Source organism: Ylistrum balloti, unplaced genomic scaffold, assembly GCF_031769215.1.
Source record: "Ylistrum balloti isolate Yb309-2 unplaced genomic scaffold, AGI_CSIRO_Ybal_v1 Utg370458, whole genome shotgun sequence".
Lineage (NCBI taxonomy): Eukaryota > Metazoa > Mollusca > Bivalvia > Pectinida > Pectinidae > Ylistrum > Ylistrum balloti.
In genome coordinates this window covers 493345-508682 of record NW_026782303.1, presented here as the reverse complement: position 1 = coordinate 508682, position 15338 = coordinate 493345, and the positions used below count along the sequence as shown (strand labels likewise).

The following is a 15338-nucleotide window of genomic DNA, read 5'->3' as shown; positions in this document are numbered from 1 at the left end:
CTATGATTAGACATTTGAGACTGATGACAGAGAAAATTGTCATTTTGAGGTCATTATTTTCATGTCTTGAACATAACTTTTTTTTCCATCAAAACTCTCTTTTAAAGTTTTTGGGGTAAGTTTTTGAAAGACTTCCAAGTATGCATCTTTCACCTATCCTTTTAAGCATATGCAGTCATTAGAGATCTACATGTAAGACTGGTCTTATTTGTTTGTTTGGTTGTTTTGGGGTTTTTTTTTTGAGGAGGGGAGAAGGGCTTTTTGCATCCAAACCCCTTCTATTTGGCATAAGCAATAATTTAACATGTTGTAATAGCTGCTAAAGGTGTACTTGGCAAGGATTTATTGTACTTGATACAGAGAAAACACAACTTCATGTCATGGTTACTTAGCCTACCAAGTTTGAAAAAGATTGGTTGAAAACTTTGAGAAGATCTTCAAACAAGAGACAATAAGGGGCAGTAACTCTTCAAAATACAGTTGAATCAAACTGCCATTCAGAAAGACACAACTTCCTGTCATGTATTAAGGCTGCCAAGATTGAAAAAGTTGGAGTTGATCTCCAAACAAATGAAAGTTTATGGAGGACAGACAACACCATACCATAATACCTCCTGTTAAAATTTTTGACATGTGTATGAAAATAAGGGAGGGGATCCTCCATACAATGTAATTTTCAAAACTGGACAACATCTTCCAAAAATGGCGAATCAAGCTGTCATTCAAGAAAACACAATTTTATGTAATAGTTTTAAACTGAAAAGCAAATAAATTTAAAAAAGGAATCAGTTGAAAACTGTGAAGATCTTCACACATTATTAACAATGTGAAACAAATAAGGTTCAGTTTCTCTTCCGAATACAAATAAATTATGAATCATTGTTGGGTCCATCATGAGTGAGAGTGTCTACAAGATGATAAACCATTAGTTACAATATTAGGTTGGCAACTTTGTCAAACAGTTACCTCGCTGTGTATAACACAAGACTCTTTTTGTGTTGATTTATTTTCTTTATTCATCAGTATAAATATAAATTTCTGGCTGACTGCATCATATAAATTATTATTCATTTTGTCAATACTTTAATATTTGACAAACCTATAAACACACTATAGACCATAGTGATTATTGGTTACAATTTATCAAGTTACAGGAAGTTGTACATTAAAATTTGCATTTTGTTTTGCAATTATAAAAATATCACACAAAACTATTCTTCTATTGCACTTGTTGTCTAAGTAATGTTGAAGATTATATTATACACATACATTTATATTCTATGTATTTCTGACTAAAAAAATAGCATCTGACATTTCTCTGTTATCACCTGAAGCTAATGTGAAACTAAGAACAATATATCAAAACTTTAGAAATGCATCTTGTCCACAAAGTACACATTGATACTTGTCTAATCTGACCACTGAGTAACCAGGAACTTACTCTTATATGACCTCTGAGTAACCAGGAACTTACTCTTATCTGACTCCAAAGTAACCAGGAACTTACTCTTATATGACCCCTGAGTAACCAGGAATTTACTCTTATCTGACTCCAGAGTAACCAGGAACTTACTCTTATCTGACCCCTAAGTAACCAGGCACTTACTCTTATATGACCTCTGAGTAACCAGGAATTAACTCTTATCTGACTCCAGAGTAACCAGGAACTTACTCTTATCTGACCCCTAAGTAACCAGGCACTTACTCTTATATGACCTCTGAGTAACCAGGAATTAACTCTTATCTGACCCCTAAGTAACCAGGAACTTACTCTTATCTGACCCCAAAGTAACCAGGAACTTACTCTTATATGACCCCTGAGTAACCAGGAACTTACTCTTATATGACCCCTGAGTAACCAGGAATTTACTCTCATCTTACTATTATATGACCCCTGAGTAACCAGGAACTTACTCTTATATGACCCCTGAGTAACCAGGAACTTACTCTTATCTGACCCCTAAGTAATCAGGAACTTATTCTTATCTGACTCCAGAGTAACCAGGAATTTACTCTTATATGACCCCTGAGAAACCAGGAATTTACTCTCATCTTACTATTATATGACTCCTGAGTAACCAGGAACTTACTCTTATATGACCCCTGAGTAACCAGGAACTTACTCTTATATGACCCCTGAGTAACCAGGAACTTACTCTTATCTGACCCCTACGTAATCAGGAACTTATTCTTATCTGACTCCAGAGTAACCAGGAATTTACTCTTATATGACCCCTGAGTAACCAGGAATTTACTCTCATCTTACTATTATATGACCCCTGAGTAACCAGGAACTTACTCTTATATGACCCCTGAGTAACCAGGAACTTACTCTTATCTGACTCCAGAGTAACCAGGAACTTACTCTTATATGACCCCTAAGTAACCAGGAACTTACTCTTATCTGACCCCTAAGTAATCAGGAACTTATTCTTATCTGACTCCAGAGTAACCAGGAATTTACTCTTATATGACTCCTGAGTAATCAGGAAATTTCTCTTATATGACTCCTGAGGAACAAGGAAATTACTCAAATCTGACCCCTGAGTAACAGTGAACTTACTATCTGACCCAATTGTGTGATTCAATTTCTGATGAAGGTTATAACATACAATTTTTTTAATACACAGTGTAAGAGGTTAACATTATCATATCAATCATTCATATAACAATTTTCACACACCATCAAACGAAAAAATGCCCTTATTCAAACATTCTGTCTATATTGACATCTTGTCCAACATTACCTAATAAATAAAAAAATCTTCTCTATTCACAGTAAATAAATAGATAAATAACACAATAAGTCTTATATAGTAAGATTTGTTTGTTCGTTTACTGAATTTATTGCCCCGTGAACAAACAAGAGACATTTTGAGGTAGGGGTCTCCTTGAACATGTAGTTGATACCCTACAGAACAACATATGGGAGGCCTGTTACATGCAATCCATAACAAAGTGTCTTGCCCAAGGATACAACCAGGACAGCACAGATTGATCCTTTTCTTAGCTGTCCATAAAACACAAACTGCCATATAAAAGAAAAAGCAAATCATACACCTCTGAGCTCTACTGACTCAGCTATCACAACCACCTCATATCATGTCAAAAGATGATCAACATTGACTTCAGTTTGATCATGGCACCTCACGTACACACTACCACCAATGAATAAACCAGATCAGTCTTTTTATTGAGTTGAAGTCACTCTTTGATTATCTCAAACTTGACATCAATCTGCCTCGTCACTTGAGGGCGTAGTTGAACTGATTTCCAAACTTATCCCGAACTTTCTTGTATGCAATTTCATTCTGAGCTGCAGCAACTCGCTTTAATGATGATCTGAAAGTAAATAGACAAATTCATTATTAAAAATTTCATAAATCACATTTATCTCAAAATCTGCTTAAAATCTATTTTGAAGTTGTGAAGTCTGTGAGGTAAAAAAGAGAGACATATTGATAGTCTTATCATTGATACTATATTACTGATCTGCCATAATATGATCTGACATCTAAATCCAAAAGAAGTTCAAATTACTTCTGATTTCTATAGTTATATATAAACTATATTTGTTTTACAACAATTATGAAACAAGTTTATATCTATCACTGTTGTTGGCCTGGATGGAAGTGTGCAAGGAGACTTATTGTTGGAGGAAACTGGAGTACCAATGTGCTGTGATAGGTGACCCCATGCCTTTTCACATGCATGTTGGGAATTGAACCCTGGACACCGAGGTGAATGGTGAGTGTTACCAATGTGCCACCTGACACTACTTTAGCTCTCTCTGTAGTTTAGGTAAGATTTTCTATACTTACGGTTTAAAAACCTTTGCCTCCAGTCTGTTTCGAGCAGTATCTACGGACTCCTTTATGTTGGTTAAGTTAGGGTGTTTTGACTTCTTCCCTTTACCTTTGCCTTTGCCCTTTCCTTTGCCTTTGCCCTTTGACCTCATAGAGCCAAGGTCAATGCCAGTGGCTGCCTCAATATCTGCCTGCAGCTCTGGATCCTGCCAAGGTGGTAGCTCATCTAGAAAATTTTTATTTGAACCAGTACATGAAATGCATTCATGAGATGATTTTTTTTTAACTAATTACATATCTTTGACTTTGCATCTTTAAAGTCACAAGGATTTTCTTTTAACCATTTTGATTAAATTTATCAGTATTTAGCTGTGGCAGGTGTAAATTAAAAATCTGGGATTATAGTCAATAAAGATGAATATGTAGCATCAGAAAACTTTAATCACTGAATATTGCTAAGAATTTGTCCTAAACCTATAACAATATATAATGAGTATATTGAAGAGATTCTGACATGGTAACTAAGTTTATTTTCTTATAGTAAAGGTCTGACACACTTAAAATTACAGTCAGAGGAGATTTTCATATACATTTCTTGGCCTTTCCCCTCCCAGTCAGAAAGGTGAATTTTCACCAGGAATAAAATATTTTTTAAATTCTTTATGAAAATGGCCTTTGACATGATGACCTTGACACAAATACAAGTAAACTGGTATATTGACATCTTACCTTAAATTGCTTAATATTGGCCTTACACCGCAATGACTTTGGGAATGAAGGCTGATCCTAAAGTGACTTATGATACAAAGATTTTGGTGTGATTCAAATACACGAAAGAACCTTCAGAAAATGTGACTTTGACATCAATACAAACCTTCGATATCTGGCTCTTTGCTAGCTAGTCTTGCAATGTCCTCAGGTTCAGTGGGATTTCCAAGGTCATCTCGAGGAATGACTTTTCCATGGAAGGGACACTGTACAGGAAAGAATATTAATTATTCTTTTTGAATGAGTAACTTTCAGGCCTAAATATGTATCACTGCATTAAATTGTTCGCTTCGTGAAAGTCAACCAAGAAAAATGTTATACATTACATGCATCCTGACTGTATAAAATATGTTTTATAGTGTCATTGCCTGACCAATATTAATAACACACTTGCTGGTTACTTCATGTTGATCATTGTCCTAAACTGTGTTGAAGTTTATCCTAATTGAAAATTTAGGAGCAGCTATCATTCTCAGACACAGATTATGAACCACGGAATTAAACCCCTTCCATCAGAAATTCTAATGCGACATAATGATTTTTTATTTCATAGTGTATATAAAATGTAAACCAACTGGAGTATCTACCCAGGAGCCAACACATAATCCTTGTTTCAAAAAGAGGGTTGGGCTTATCACATGAAAGTGGAATATCACAAATTAAACAATGTTTATCATAAACTCAACTAGAATGTTGTAGGTAAGGATGGGCTTATTACATAGAGCAATGTTACCACTTATCTATCCTTTTCTCACTCTCTTGCCAGTGTTAAACTTATTTACAGATATCATACAGTGGAAACCACTTAATGTAATGCCGGTTAATGTCACTTTCCTGTTATTATCACGTTTTCTTGAAACACCATTTTTTCCCTTTTATATTCATGTAATTAGACATCACTTAATGTCACTTTCATTTGGGCAATGCTCAATATCTATCACTTCAATTTGACAACTATCACTAAAAACCACAAGTAAAATCACAGGTAAGTGAGGACAATAACTATGTATTCATGTCTCAAGGGCCATACATCAAACCTGGATGCATTGCCAGCCAACTTTTCACACCTCATGACTCTTGAACAATAGATTGACCCGCTTATCATTAATGACCAGCTAGGTTCAGGAAAGTATAGTGCTAAGGTATTTTCTATACGAGAATGTCTCCACAATAACTCTATCTCTAAAAGTCTTCTGCTTAATTCCTTACTACCCTCATTACAGAGATTCCACAGTGAAAATCAATACTACTCTATATGGAACATTTAATTTGTGGAAATTTTTGACAAATAGAAACAAATACAATGTCACACATCAGTACCTTGTATCTATCCATTCTCTCACAAAGTTTGCCATTTGGGAGTGGAGCTCTACAGCTCCACTTTACAGGCTCAAACTTTCCAGTGTAGCTCATGTTACGTTTTGTTATAGCGGCTCTTCCTTCCTATAAGGAGAAATATTCAACAATTTAGATATTTCTCCTTTGACAGTAAATTTCAATTCGTGCAAATAATATCCTATTCTATCAAAGAATCACTATAGTCACCAGAACTCAAACAAAGTGATATTCAAATGTACAATTTGTAAATATTTGATTCTTGAATTGATGAACAAACTATTTCTTCAGGAGAAACTTCCACAGATCATCATTTCAATCATATTTGTCAAGTTTTCATACATCTCTTTGGATAGACAAACATATAATGCTTTTGAAATTCTGACAAAATGATCATTACAAAAATCAGATTGAGTTTGTGGTCTATACTATAGTTCTATAACATACCCTTTCTGGTACAATGGAAGCCTCTTCAGACGGTGTCCAGAACCTGTGTAAGGAGTCATACCTAAAAACAAAACATTTACACATCTTAAACTGTAGACATTGAAGGTGTTATCATATCTGATGCAAGCAGGCATTCCTTGTCTGATACAGTTTCAAAATGAGGTAGAAATCTGAAGATCTCATAATCAATTTGTGTAATTTTTTTTTGACACAGAACAATTGTTAAAGAACAAAAGGTGCTTATATATAACATCTGTTAACTGTTGGCAACAAAATTTATGACAATGACATTTTTCACAAAGGGTCAGAATTCTGTGGCCAGGTGAAGCAGTGGCAACATTCCTGCCTTTCAACAAGGCAACCAGGGTTCTATTCCTGTCATGGACATGAAAAGTTATGGGGTTCCCTGACTGACCATGTAGATTTCTCCTGCATACTCTGGTTTCCTCCCATAGCAATAACCATCTCGATTTACATTTGGGCTAACAAGAGTAATTAATATAAGTTATTAGCTTGTTTCAGACTTGTTTCAAAATAAATAAACTTTGGGTAATTACAAACAAAATTTCGTTGTTTTAGTTAGCGTAGTGTACAATGAATTTCCTAAGTGAAGATAAACTGGCTGCCAGGTAGACAAACTTTAAATCTACACACCCATCTGGTTTTGAAGATACTTGGCAAATAAATTTTATAAGTAAAAATATCCTTTTTAAATTTTCTTTGCTAACAACTTACTTTTCCACCATGGGCATGGCTATTTTTTCTGGGTCTTCCCAATGTTCCAAATCAACACCATAAGAGATCAATGGTGCTTTCTGTAGCAGTTTTTCTTTCCTTGAAGATCCATTTGTACTTGAAGAACTAGATTGTCCCTTTTTCTTCTCATCACTTGCAGATAATGTACCTTGCTTAGCACCACTGGAAAATGATAAAGAAAAAAACTTTTTTTTAATCTGATTTTATGAACACAAAGAAAATCTATAAAATTAAGGTATATCTAGATGATTGATAGATCTGGAAAACCATTAAGTAGAAGATTGCTTAACAAGAAGTTCACATTTAATCTTAAGGCCAAATGGGAGGAACTGGTACATATTGGGTTGGCAGACGATATATTTAAGGATCCTATCTGTCATAAAACAGGAAATAAATAGAAACCTATAGATATAAATTTGTACATACATATACATTTTAAAGTAGAGCCTAGAAAATCCTCTTTGGTCCTTGGCATGCAATCAATGTAGTTAGTGTTTGAAACAGTTGGATCACTTGATCACTTTCTACACAAATGAGCAAACTAGTTAGACAATTGATAGGGCTGACTAAGTTAACTTGATTTAATGTATATCATTGTAATAGCATACAAAACTTGGTCCAGGTCTACTGGTTACCATTAAATAGTGATGGCTAGGTTAACTTGATTTAATGTATATCATTGTAATAGCATACAAACCTTGGTCCAGGTCTACTGGTTACCATTAAATAGTGATGGCTAGGTTAACTTGATTTAATGTATATCATTGTAATAGCATACAAAACTTGGTCCAGGTCTACTGGTTACCATTAAATAGTGATGGCTAGGTTAACTTGATTTAATGTATATCATTGTAATAGCATACAAACCTTGGTCCAGGTCTACTTGTGTCCTGCCCCAGGCGTTTCAGATTTGCCTTAAGAGATGTAGGGTCATCAACACTGTCCTCCTGTAATCGACAATTGATGTCCCAGTAGTGTGGTGTGGCTTTCTTACCAGGTGGTATCTTGCCTCTTGCTGGTGCAGACTTCACATTTTTGACAGGGGATATCTTTAGATGAGCTGTCCCTAGCTGACTGGGGCCTGTTGTACTAGAACTAGGTAGGGGGTCCATCCCTTAAATACAAAATTGTACACTGTCATTATATATTATAATATAACTATGTATGTAAGAGACGGCTTACCTCTAATTTCCTTCTTACACTCCAGATTCCTCAGACACAAATATTTTGTATCTCTCATATGCGATCTTTCTAGAACTACAGAATGCCTTTGAGCCTCCATTCACATGCACACAAGGTAGTGAATCATTGTCTAAGGAGTTCTTTAAAGGAACTAAATGCTAAGATTTTCATTACATGACTAATAAGAGACATCATAACATTTAAATATCTGTTAAAATTTTGTACTTTCTGTTAATTATAATGTTCAAAAGTTTGCATAACAATTTCATTAAAAATGGTCAAAAAATCAAGATAAAACAGGAGCAATCCAACACTAATTCATATCATTATCATTTTGAGAGTGTAAACAATGTCTTTACACATCGTGATGCAGGAAAATTTAGAAATCACAACAAAGCAAAGGGCTAAAACTTGGTTTCAAAAGGTCAAATGATGAACTCTACTATCTCTAATCAAAACAGCAAATGGTGTCAGATACAAGACCAAGTTAACACCAATGTTAGTTTGAAGCTGATAAACTTCATCATTTTTACTCAAAAAGTGCTCTGATTTTGTAAAATTGATTTAAGCCTCTTGATTTCATGAGGAACAAAGGCTGATATCAAACACATGAAAAAAATAAAATGAAATCTAACCATTTAGTTGCTTTGAATAGTAACAATGACTTAAACCTCAGAACTCAAAAATATAAGCACATCCGGAATATGCTCAAGAGCAACATTTGAGTCAAATTTGACCAAAGGGATACAAAAAGTGAGTAAAATGTTTTGTCCTCTGTGTTGCAAGTGACAACAACAGTGTGGAAGTTTATTTCATATTATATTATATATTGAATTAGGTAATAATTAATGATGAGAAAGATGATTTTTATTTCATCAATTTTAAAGAATCATATACTAAAACCTAATGTGACAGCTTTATGTGAAATATTTTAGGAGAGATATGCCAAAAAACAAACTTATATAAGATATTTTGTCATGCTTCTGTACTCTACCATATTCAGCACGGAGGTGGGCTGGAATGTGTGGTTCATAACCTTCTTTCTCAGGAACTTCTTCAAATTCTTCCTCACTATCATCTGAAAATAAATCTTCAAAATTATGTTTGAATTTTCTTTTACAAAGGAATAAAAATATTTCCCAGCATTGCCAAAAAAACATACATATGATCTCTATTATGGATCATATGAAATCAAATATCAAGAAGAGTTTAAGATTTGGACAAAATAATATATTTTGATTTTCATAGTAAAGTAGTTTGTCTGAGTTTTATAAAAACAATTATGGACTTTAGATGATGTGAAAGTACTGTTATATGAGTCTGAAAAGATCAATTTATAAGTGACCATGATTGTAATATTTATTTGGATCAGAAATGATTAAGCTGGGAGAAGATAACTGATACATAAGGTATATTGTGACAATAATGATGTTCTCAATAATACCTGAATCTTTACTGTCATCAATTATCTTTTCTTCTGGGACAACATTCAACTCATGAAACTGTTTCTTTGTTTTCTCTATCTCTGCTTTCAGGTCAATGATTGTTTTAATTTCCCCTTGTTTGGCTCCATATTTAGAGAGTACCTGTTCGACAAGGAAAATAATATCAAACAATCAGATATAAGAATGAATACCATGATTGAAATATGTTAAAAAATCATTTACAGCAATATTGTTGTATCAGTGAGAGAGAAACAAAATAAACAAATACCATAATTAAATGTTATCAAGGGTTATCTGACAATAATACACTGCATGTACTATTCTTATTTATTTACAAATACAACTCATTATGTTTAATTTGCATCATAAAAAAATTGAAATACATGTAAGTTATTTTGAAAAGATTAAGCAGGAAACAATTTTATATATCCTGTAGAACAATTAACTATTAACTATAGTACGAGTGGGACCTGATGTCTACCTGTAACCAGCGTTGGACAGTAGGGATATACTTTGACACCAACAGTCTGTACAAGTCCTTGAGTGTTGTTAGCACTGCCTGATTATCCTCCGTCTCCTTTAGTGATACAGGTCCTGGGTTGATATCAATGGTAATGTTATACCTATGTGTCCCTAACCCATGTCTCTGGACAAAATAATCTTCATCTACACTCTCCATATCATCCTCATCACTTTCTTCATCCTCATCATCATCGTCATCTTCTTCCAAATTATTCCCATGATTTGAGTTATTCTCAGCTTCATGTCCATTTTTCAAATTATCATTGGCACAGATGTTTCCAATGTCATTTTCATTACTGGTTTCTAAGCAATCTTTCTTTTCCATTGCATTACCTCCCTTTGATATTGAACCATCATCCATTGATAATGAATTGCAGTATTTTACACTGGAAGTGGAAGGTTCAAAGTTTTTCTTTCCTGAATCATGAACCACCTGACTTGTAGAATTCAACTCCACATTTAACGCTGAATTTGTCTCACCCAGCGAAGTTTTGATTTCACTTCCTGGACTAGAGTTTTCCTCATCATTTGCTATGTTTGAAGTTTCTAAGTTTAAATTTGTCTCGGACGGTTTTGTGTTTGTGACACAAGTTTTTTTCTGTATTTCATCATCTTGGGCCTTTATGAAAAAGTTTTCAGGTGAAGGTAGCAGCAGATCAAAACAGGTTTGTATTTCCTTCAAACTATTTTGTATGTCTCCTCCCATGTCTACAATGAAAATACAAATTAAAATAATTACATTCAACTTTATCAACCATCTTTTCATTTAACTTTTTTCTTATACTTATCATGGTAAAATAGGAATCCTTTTTAAGTTACACATTCCTGTGATTGAGCTTTTAATTCAGTAGTGTACAAATTGAAACATATAGAAGATTTACCATTAAACAGTATATTGATATGACCCTGTTTAAAGATTTTTACCTTTCAGTTGAAAATTCTATAAATTGATATGTTTTACCATCTCTAATTATAGACTGATTTGCTCCTTTGAAGATTACAAACAAGTGACACCTAATTTCAAAGTCAGGACAGTACTCAAGATTCATTTAATGTACATCTACAGATCAAAACTATTCTGCTCGTCCAATCCAAAAGATGTCACACATGGAAACTTGAATTTTGCTATGAAATGTTTCAAGGATGCAGAGAGAAATAGTGAATGTAACCCCTTGAGTATTTAGGATGATGTTTGACACATTTTCACTTACCATTTTTCCTAAAAGAGTCCATCTTCAATCCTGAACCAGTTATTTCTTTCCCAATAACTTAATTAAATATATAAGGAATCTGACAAAGATTTTCACATACACAATGTGTATGGTTGTACATTTTGTAGATCAAAGAAAGATCCTTCCTGTCACATTTTTCAGCCAACCATCTGATATTTTCAGTTTAGTCTTTACCTGCCAATTCACATAAAACTTTCTTTATTCTCTCTGTGGCAATCCGTTTCTTTTTTATTTCTTCTTCCCTCTGTCGTTGCTGTTCGGCCAGTGTTCTAGCTCTTATATTGTCAAAATCCACCTGTTATACAAAAATATGGCTATAAGTTTGATTCTATGAATAATAAAAAATCTTGTCTATCAAATACAAGCACTTACTTCAGGAAAGATATCTTACATGTGTTCTGTTTATCTCTTTGCCCTAACATTTATTCTGCTAGCTCAAGTATTCAGTGTTTTATTCCTACATCTACACATTGGCTTGGCAAGCTTTTATATTTTGTTCCATTTCTATAAAAAAAACGTAATCATAAGACTCACTCAGAATCAATAAAACTATGGCAAAATATAAACAAAATGAAGATTTACACAGAGACTCCTGAAAAAGTGCAAGGATAATAAGACCAGGTGTTCATCGATGATACCTGCCATGTAAACCTTGGTCAATATTAAGAGAAATATTCATCTCCTTCTTCAATGAATGCAATGACATGTAGGTCAGTTTGACCTATATTATATTTTTCATTGATGTTATTTATCCTTACATTTATCTTAAATTAAGCTCCATGATAATCAAAGCTTGTCTTGAGTATTTACATGCCATTTCAGCATGGCATCATGTTTTAAAATGAAGTTCCAGCCAAAAAGCCTTATTCATAATTTGTAGAAATCAAAAGACAAGAGTTGAAAAACTAAGAAACTAAATGATGTATATTTCAATCTCCAACTTATTGCTAAGTGATAATCAGTGTGTACATGAAAAATGTAATAACGAAATAGTCTGTATATATTACAATATAGACATTGTATGTATATATATTTCACCCATTAAAAGTAAACTTTGATCAGAATTTAATACCATTCTCTTACATTAGAGACGAACTTACATGTCTACATGTAGACAGGTAGTTGAAGCCAAGCTTGAGTTTCTTGTAGGCTTCTCCATATTTCTCTTGCCACTGTTGTATGGCTTTGAGTGAGTTAGTGCGCAGTGCATTGGCAGCAGCCTTGGGAGGTGGAAGAGGCTGCTCAAAATCAACCTCTGTAAACAAAAAAACATTCATTAAATCTTAAAGGCAATCTGCATGTTGTTGACTATAAGTACATTATTGTTAAAAATAATCAAAATCTGTCAAAGAAAGCCTCTAGCATTCAAAGAATATTGCTTGCTGACATATGCATGTGCAATGTGCTATCACAAAAATTCATAAGCTATGGCAATGATACTGGTACCTCAATTTGTGCCAGGTGAGAACAGACTGTCCTTGTGAAAACCACATTTGTATAACAACAGTCTAAAATGTTTAATATCACAAAGAATAATAGGAAATAAGATTTATTTTTACACTGTTTTAAAAAATCTTTCTCTGAAATCATATATCTAACATATTTTGCTACGTGAAAAATTCCTCCAACACAAAAATCTGTTCACATGTTGGGAAACACATAATTTGAATGAAATACAATTATAATACTATATAGAATGTAAACTGACCAACAGTTAGCTCTAAAAATCTCTGGAATTCAGCCACTAGCAGTTCCCTGAAGCTATGTGATCTATTGAATAACTCATCCACCATCTGGAAGGCAGACAGTCGAACTTCTGAATGGTCCTCCTCTAGTTTTGTCATCAGTATGTGAAAAGCATGTTTCACATACATATCTGAGATCCTAAAATTAGAAGAACTTATTTCAAATTGATATATAACAAAGATTGTATGTATTGCCAATATTGGATAGTGTGACAATTAAACTTAATCAGATCAAATTGTTTTGACATTTTAACATTTATTTACCATTGACTCAAGAACAGCATAAAAAATAGATGAAACATCAGAATGATTTGGACTATTCCAAATTATACCAGAGAAGCATAACGAAGCCTAAATGGTTAGTTTACAACTGTTAACTATTGCGTTTTATATGTTAATATACAAGTCATACAGGCCTTTCCCTTTTACAAAACAATTAGATTTAGGCAAATGTATTTTAAGTAATAACTTAGACGGTTGAAATTCATAAAACAAAGCTGAAGAATTTTTTTCTCGGTCAACTAATAAAATCAGCTTTCAAAAGTGTACCACGTGCCGTGGACATACAAAATCAAACATTCAATATATACCGTCACAAAAGTCACTAACTTGCATATTTTCTTGAAAGATTTCATTACATCTGCATCCAGTACCGGTTTCCCCGATTCAGTCAGCTGATCTGCAAGCTTCTCCATCTCAGCACTGAGCTTCAGATCAAGATATTCGTTCTCGGAATTTCTATCCATATTGATTAGAAAAAATGGTTACAAATGAAGTTTCCTGGACTTGACTTTGGATTTCTTCCTCTCTTTATTTGTTCATCATATTCTAATTTAAACGCCTCTTTATTCTGAAGTATATTACATACATACTGTCAGCCATTCCCTTTTAACCAACAAGATTGTTTTCATCTTGTTTTCAACATGTCAGCGAGTCGCGGCAGGTCCCGTCTTCAAAATTTATTTTCTCGGTAGCCCATTATAAACCAAAATGTATCGTTAAATGTGGTCAAATCGAGTCAATGGTTAATATTAATGTCCATGAATCTGTCGGTGCGTCATGAATGTCCCTAAAAGTGTTTGTTTCAGCATTTTTCTTCGACAAACAACGAAACACCTATTGCACAAATAAACCGGAAGTTTATGATAGAAAACTAAACTAAGCTGAAACCGGACAATAAATCCGGATATATGCACTATAGTCCGTTTCAAATTTCGACATCTCTCAAATTTTGATCAATTTATGGAAAAACATCGAGAAAATACCAGCATATCAACACAATTATAATCAAAATATTCAAATTCAATAAAACCTGGGACAAGATATGAACAAAAGAAATATTTGCACGGAGACTCCTGAAAAAAGTACAAGGAGAATAGTTCTTTGCTTTATTGATGACGCCCATCATGTACATCTTGTGATGATACCTATCATGTACATCTTGGTCAATCCAAGTAAGTAATGTCACATTCTCAAATGAGAACTAGGTATACAAAACGGAACAAACAGGCTAACCAACAAGCATCAAACACATCTTGCTTCATATCCCAAAATGAAATATATTTCCTCAATAAGATCACTTAGGCGACCATAAAACTTCCCATTAATTTCCATCAACCTGCATCTTTTGGAACCCTATGTAATGAGATTGTGCATCAGTTCACGACTTCTTGTATGGAAATTGTGATAATGGGAACAGGCCCTTGAATACTGTGGCATGTAAACATAGGTTGGGGATGCAGGAATGTTGCTAACCAACAATGAATCATTTATCCTAGGCAAATTGAAATGATCACGCTCATTATACAGCTTGGCGGAAAGCTGTTCATGTTGGTTTCCCTGTAGGAAAAGAGATCAGCTGCTGGTGTAGAAGAATCTACCATGTCCTTGATGACCAATTCTGGTTGGTACTTATACAATTGTTGTGGTAAATGTCTTTGAATTTAAAGGTGACATCTTTTAAAGATAAATTCAGCCTCATATGAAAACAAAAACAAGCAGAAGTAGGAATGTGACATAAAAGTAATAAATAGAATTAGAATTTATTGAAAAAACACCAGGATATTGAAATGAATTCTAAGTATCTTATACATTGTATTG

At 33.7% G+C, this 15338-nt stretch overlaps 1 protein-coding gene across 1 annotated transcript; it reads right to left on the bottom strand.

Moving 5' to 3' along the window:
- Positions 1-1140: 1140 nt before the first annotated feature.
- On the bottom strand, positions 1141-14319 carry LOC132555170 (UV-stimulated scaffold protein A-like). The gene is made up of 14 exons (XM_060219518.1): positions 13848-14319; positions 13202-13377; positions 12594-12748; positions 11668-11788; positions 10221-10969; positions 9739-9880; positions 9289-9372; positions 7980-8226; positions 7092-7274; positions 6357-6417; positions 5895-6017; positions 4681-4780; positions 3822-4032; positions 1141-3342 (listed from the first exon to the last, which is right to left on the bottom strand). Exons 1-14 carry the CDS (start codon positions 13982-13984, stop codon positions 3246-3248), a joined length of 2586 nt encoding a protein of 861 aa, XP_060075501.1. The 5' UTR covers positions 13985-14319; the 3' UTR covers positions 1141-3245.
- Positions 14320-15338: the final 1019 nt, after the last annotated feature.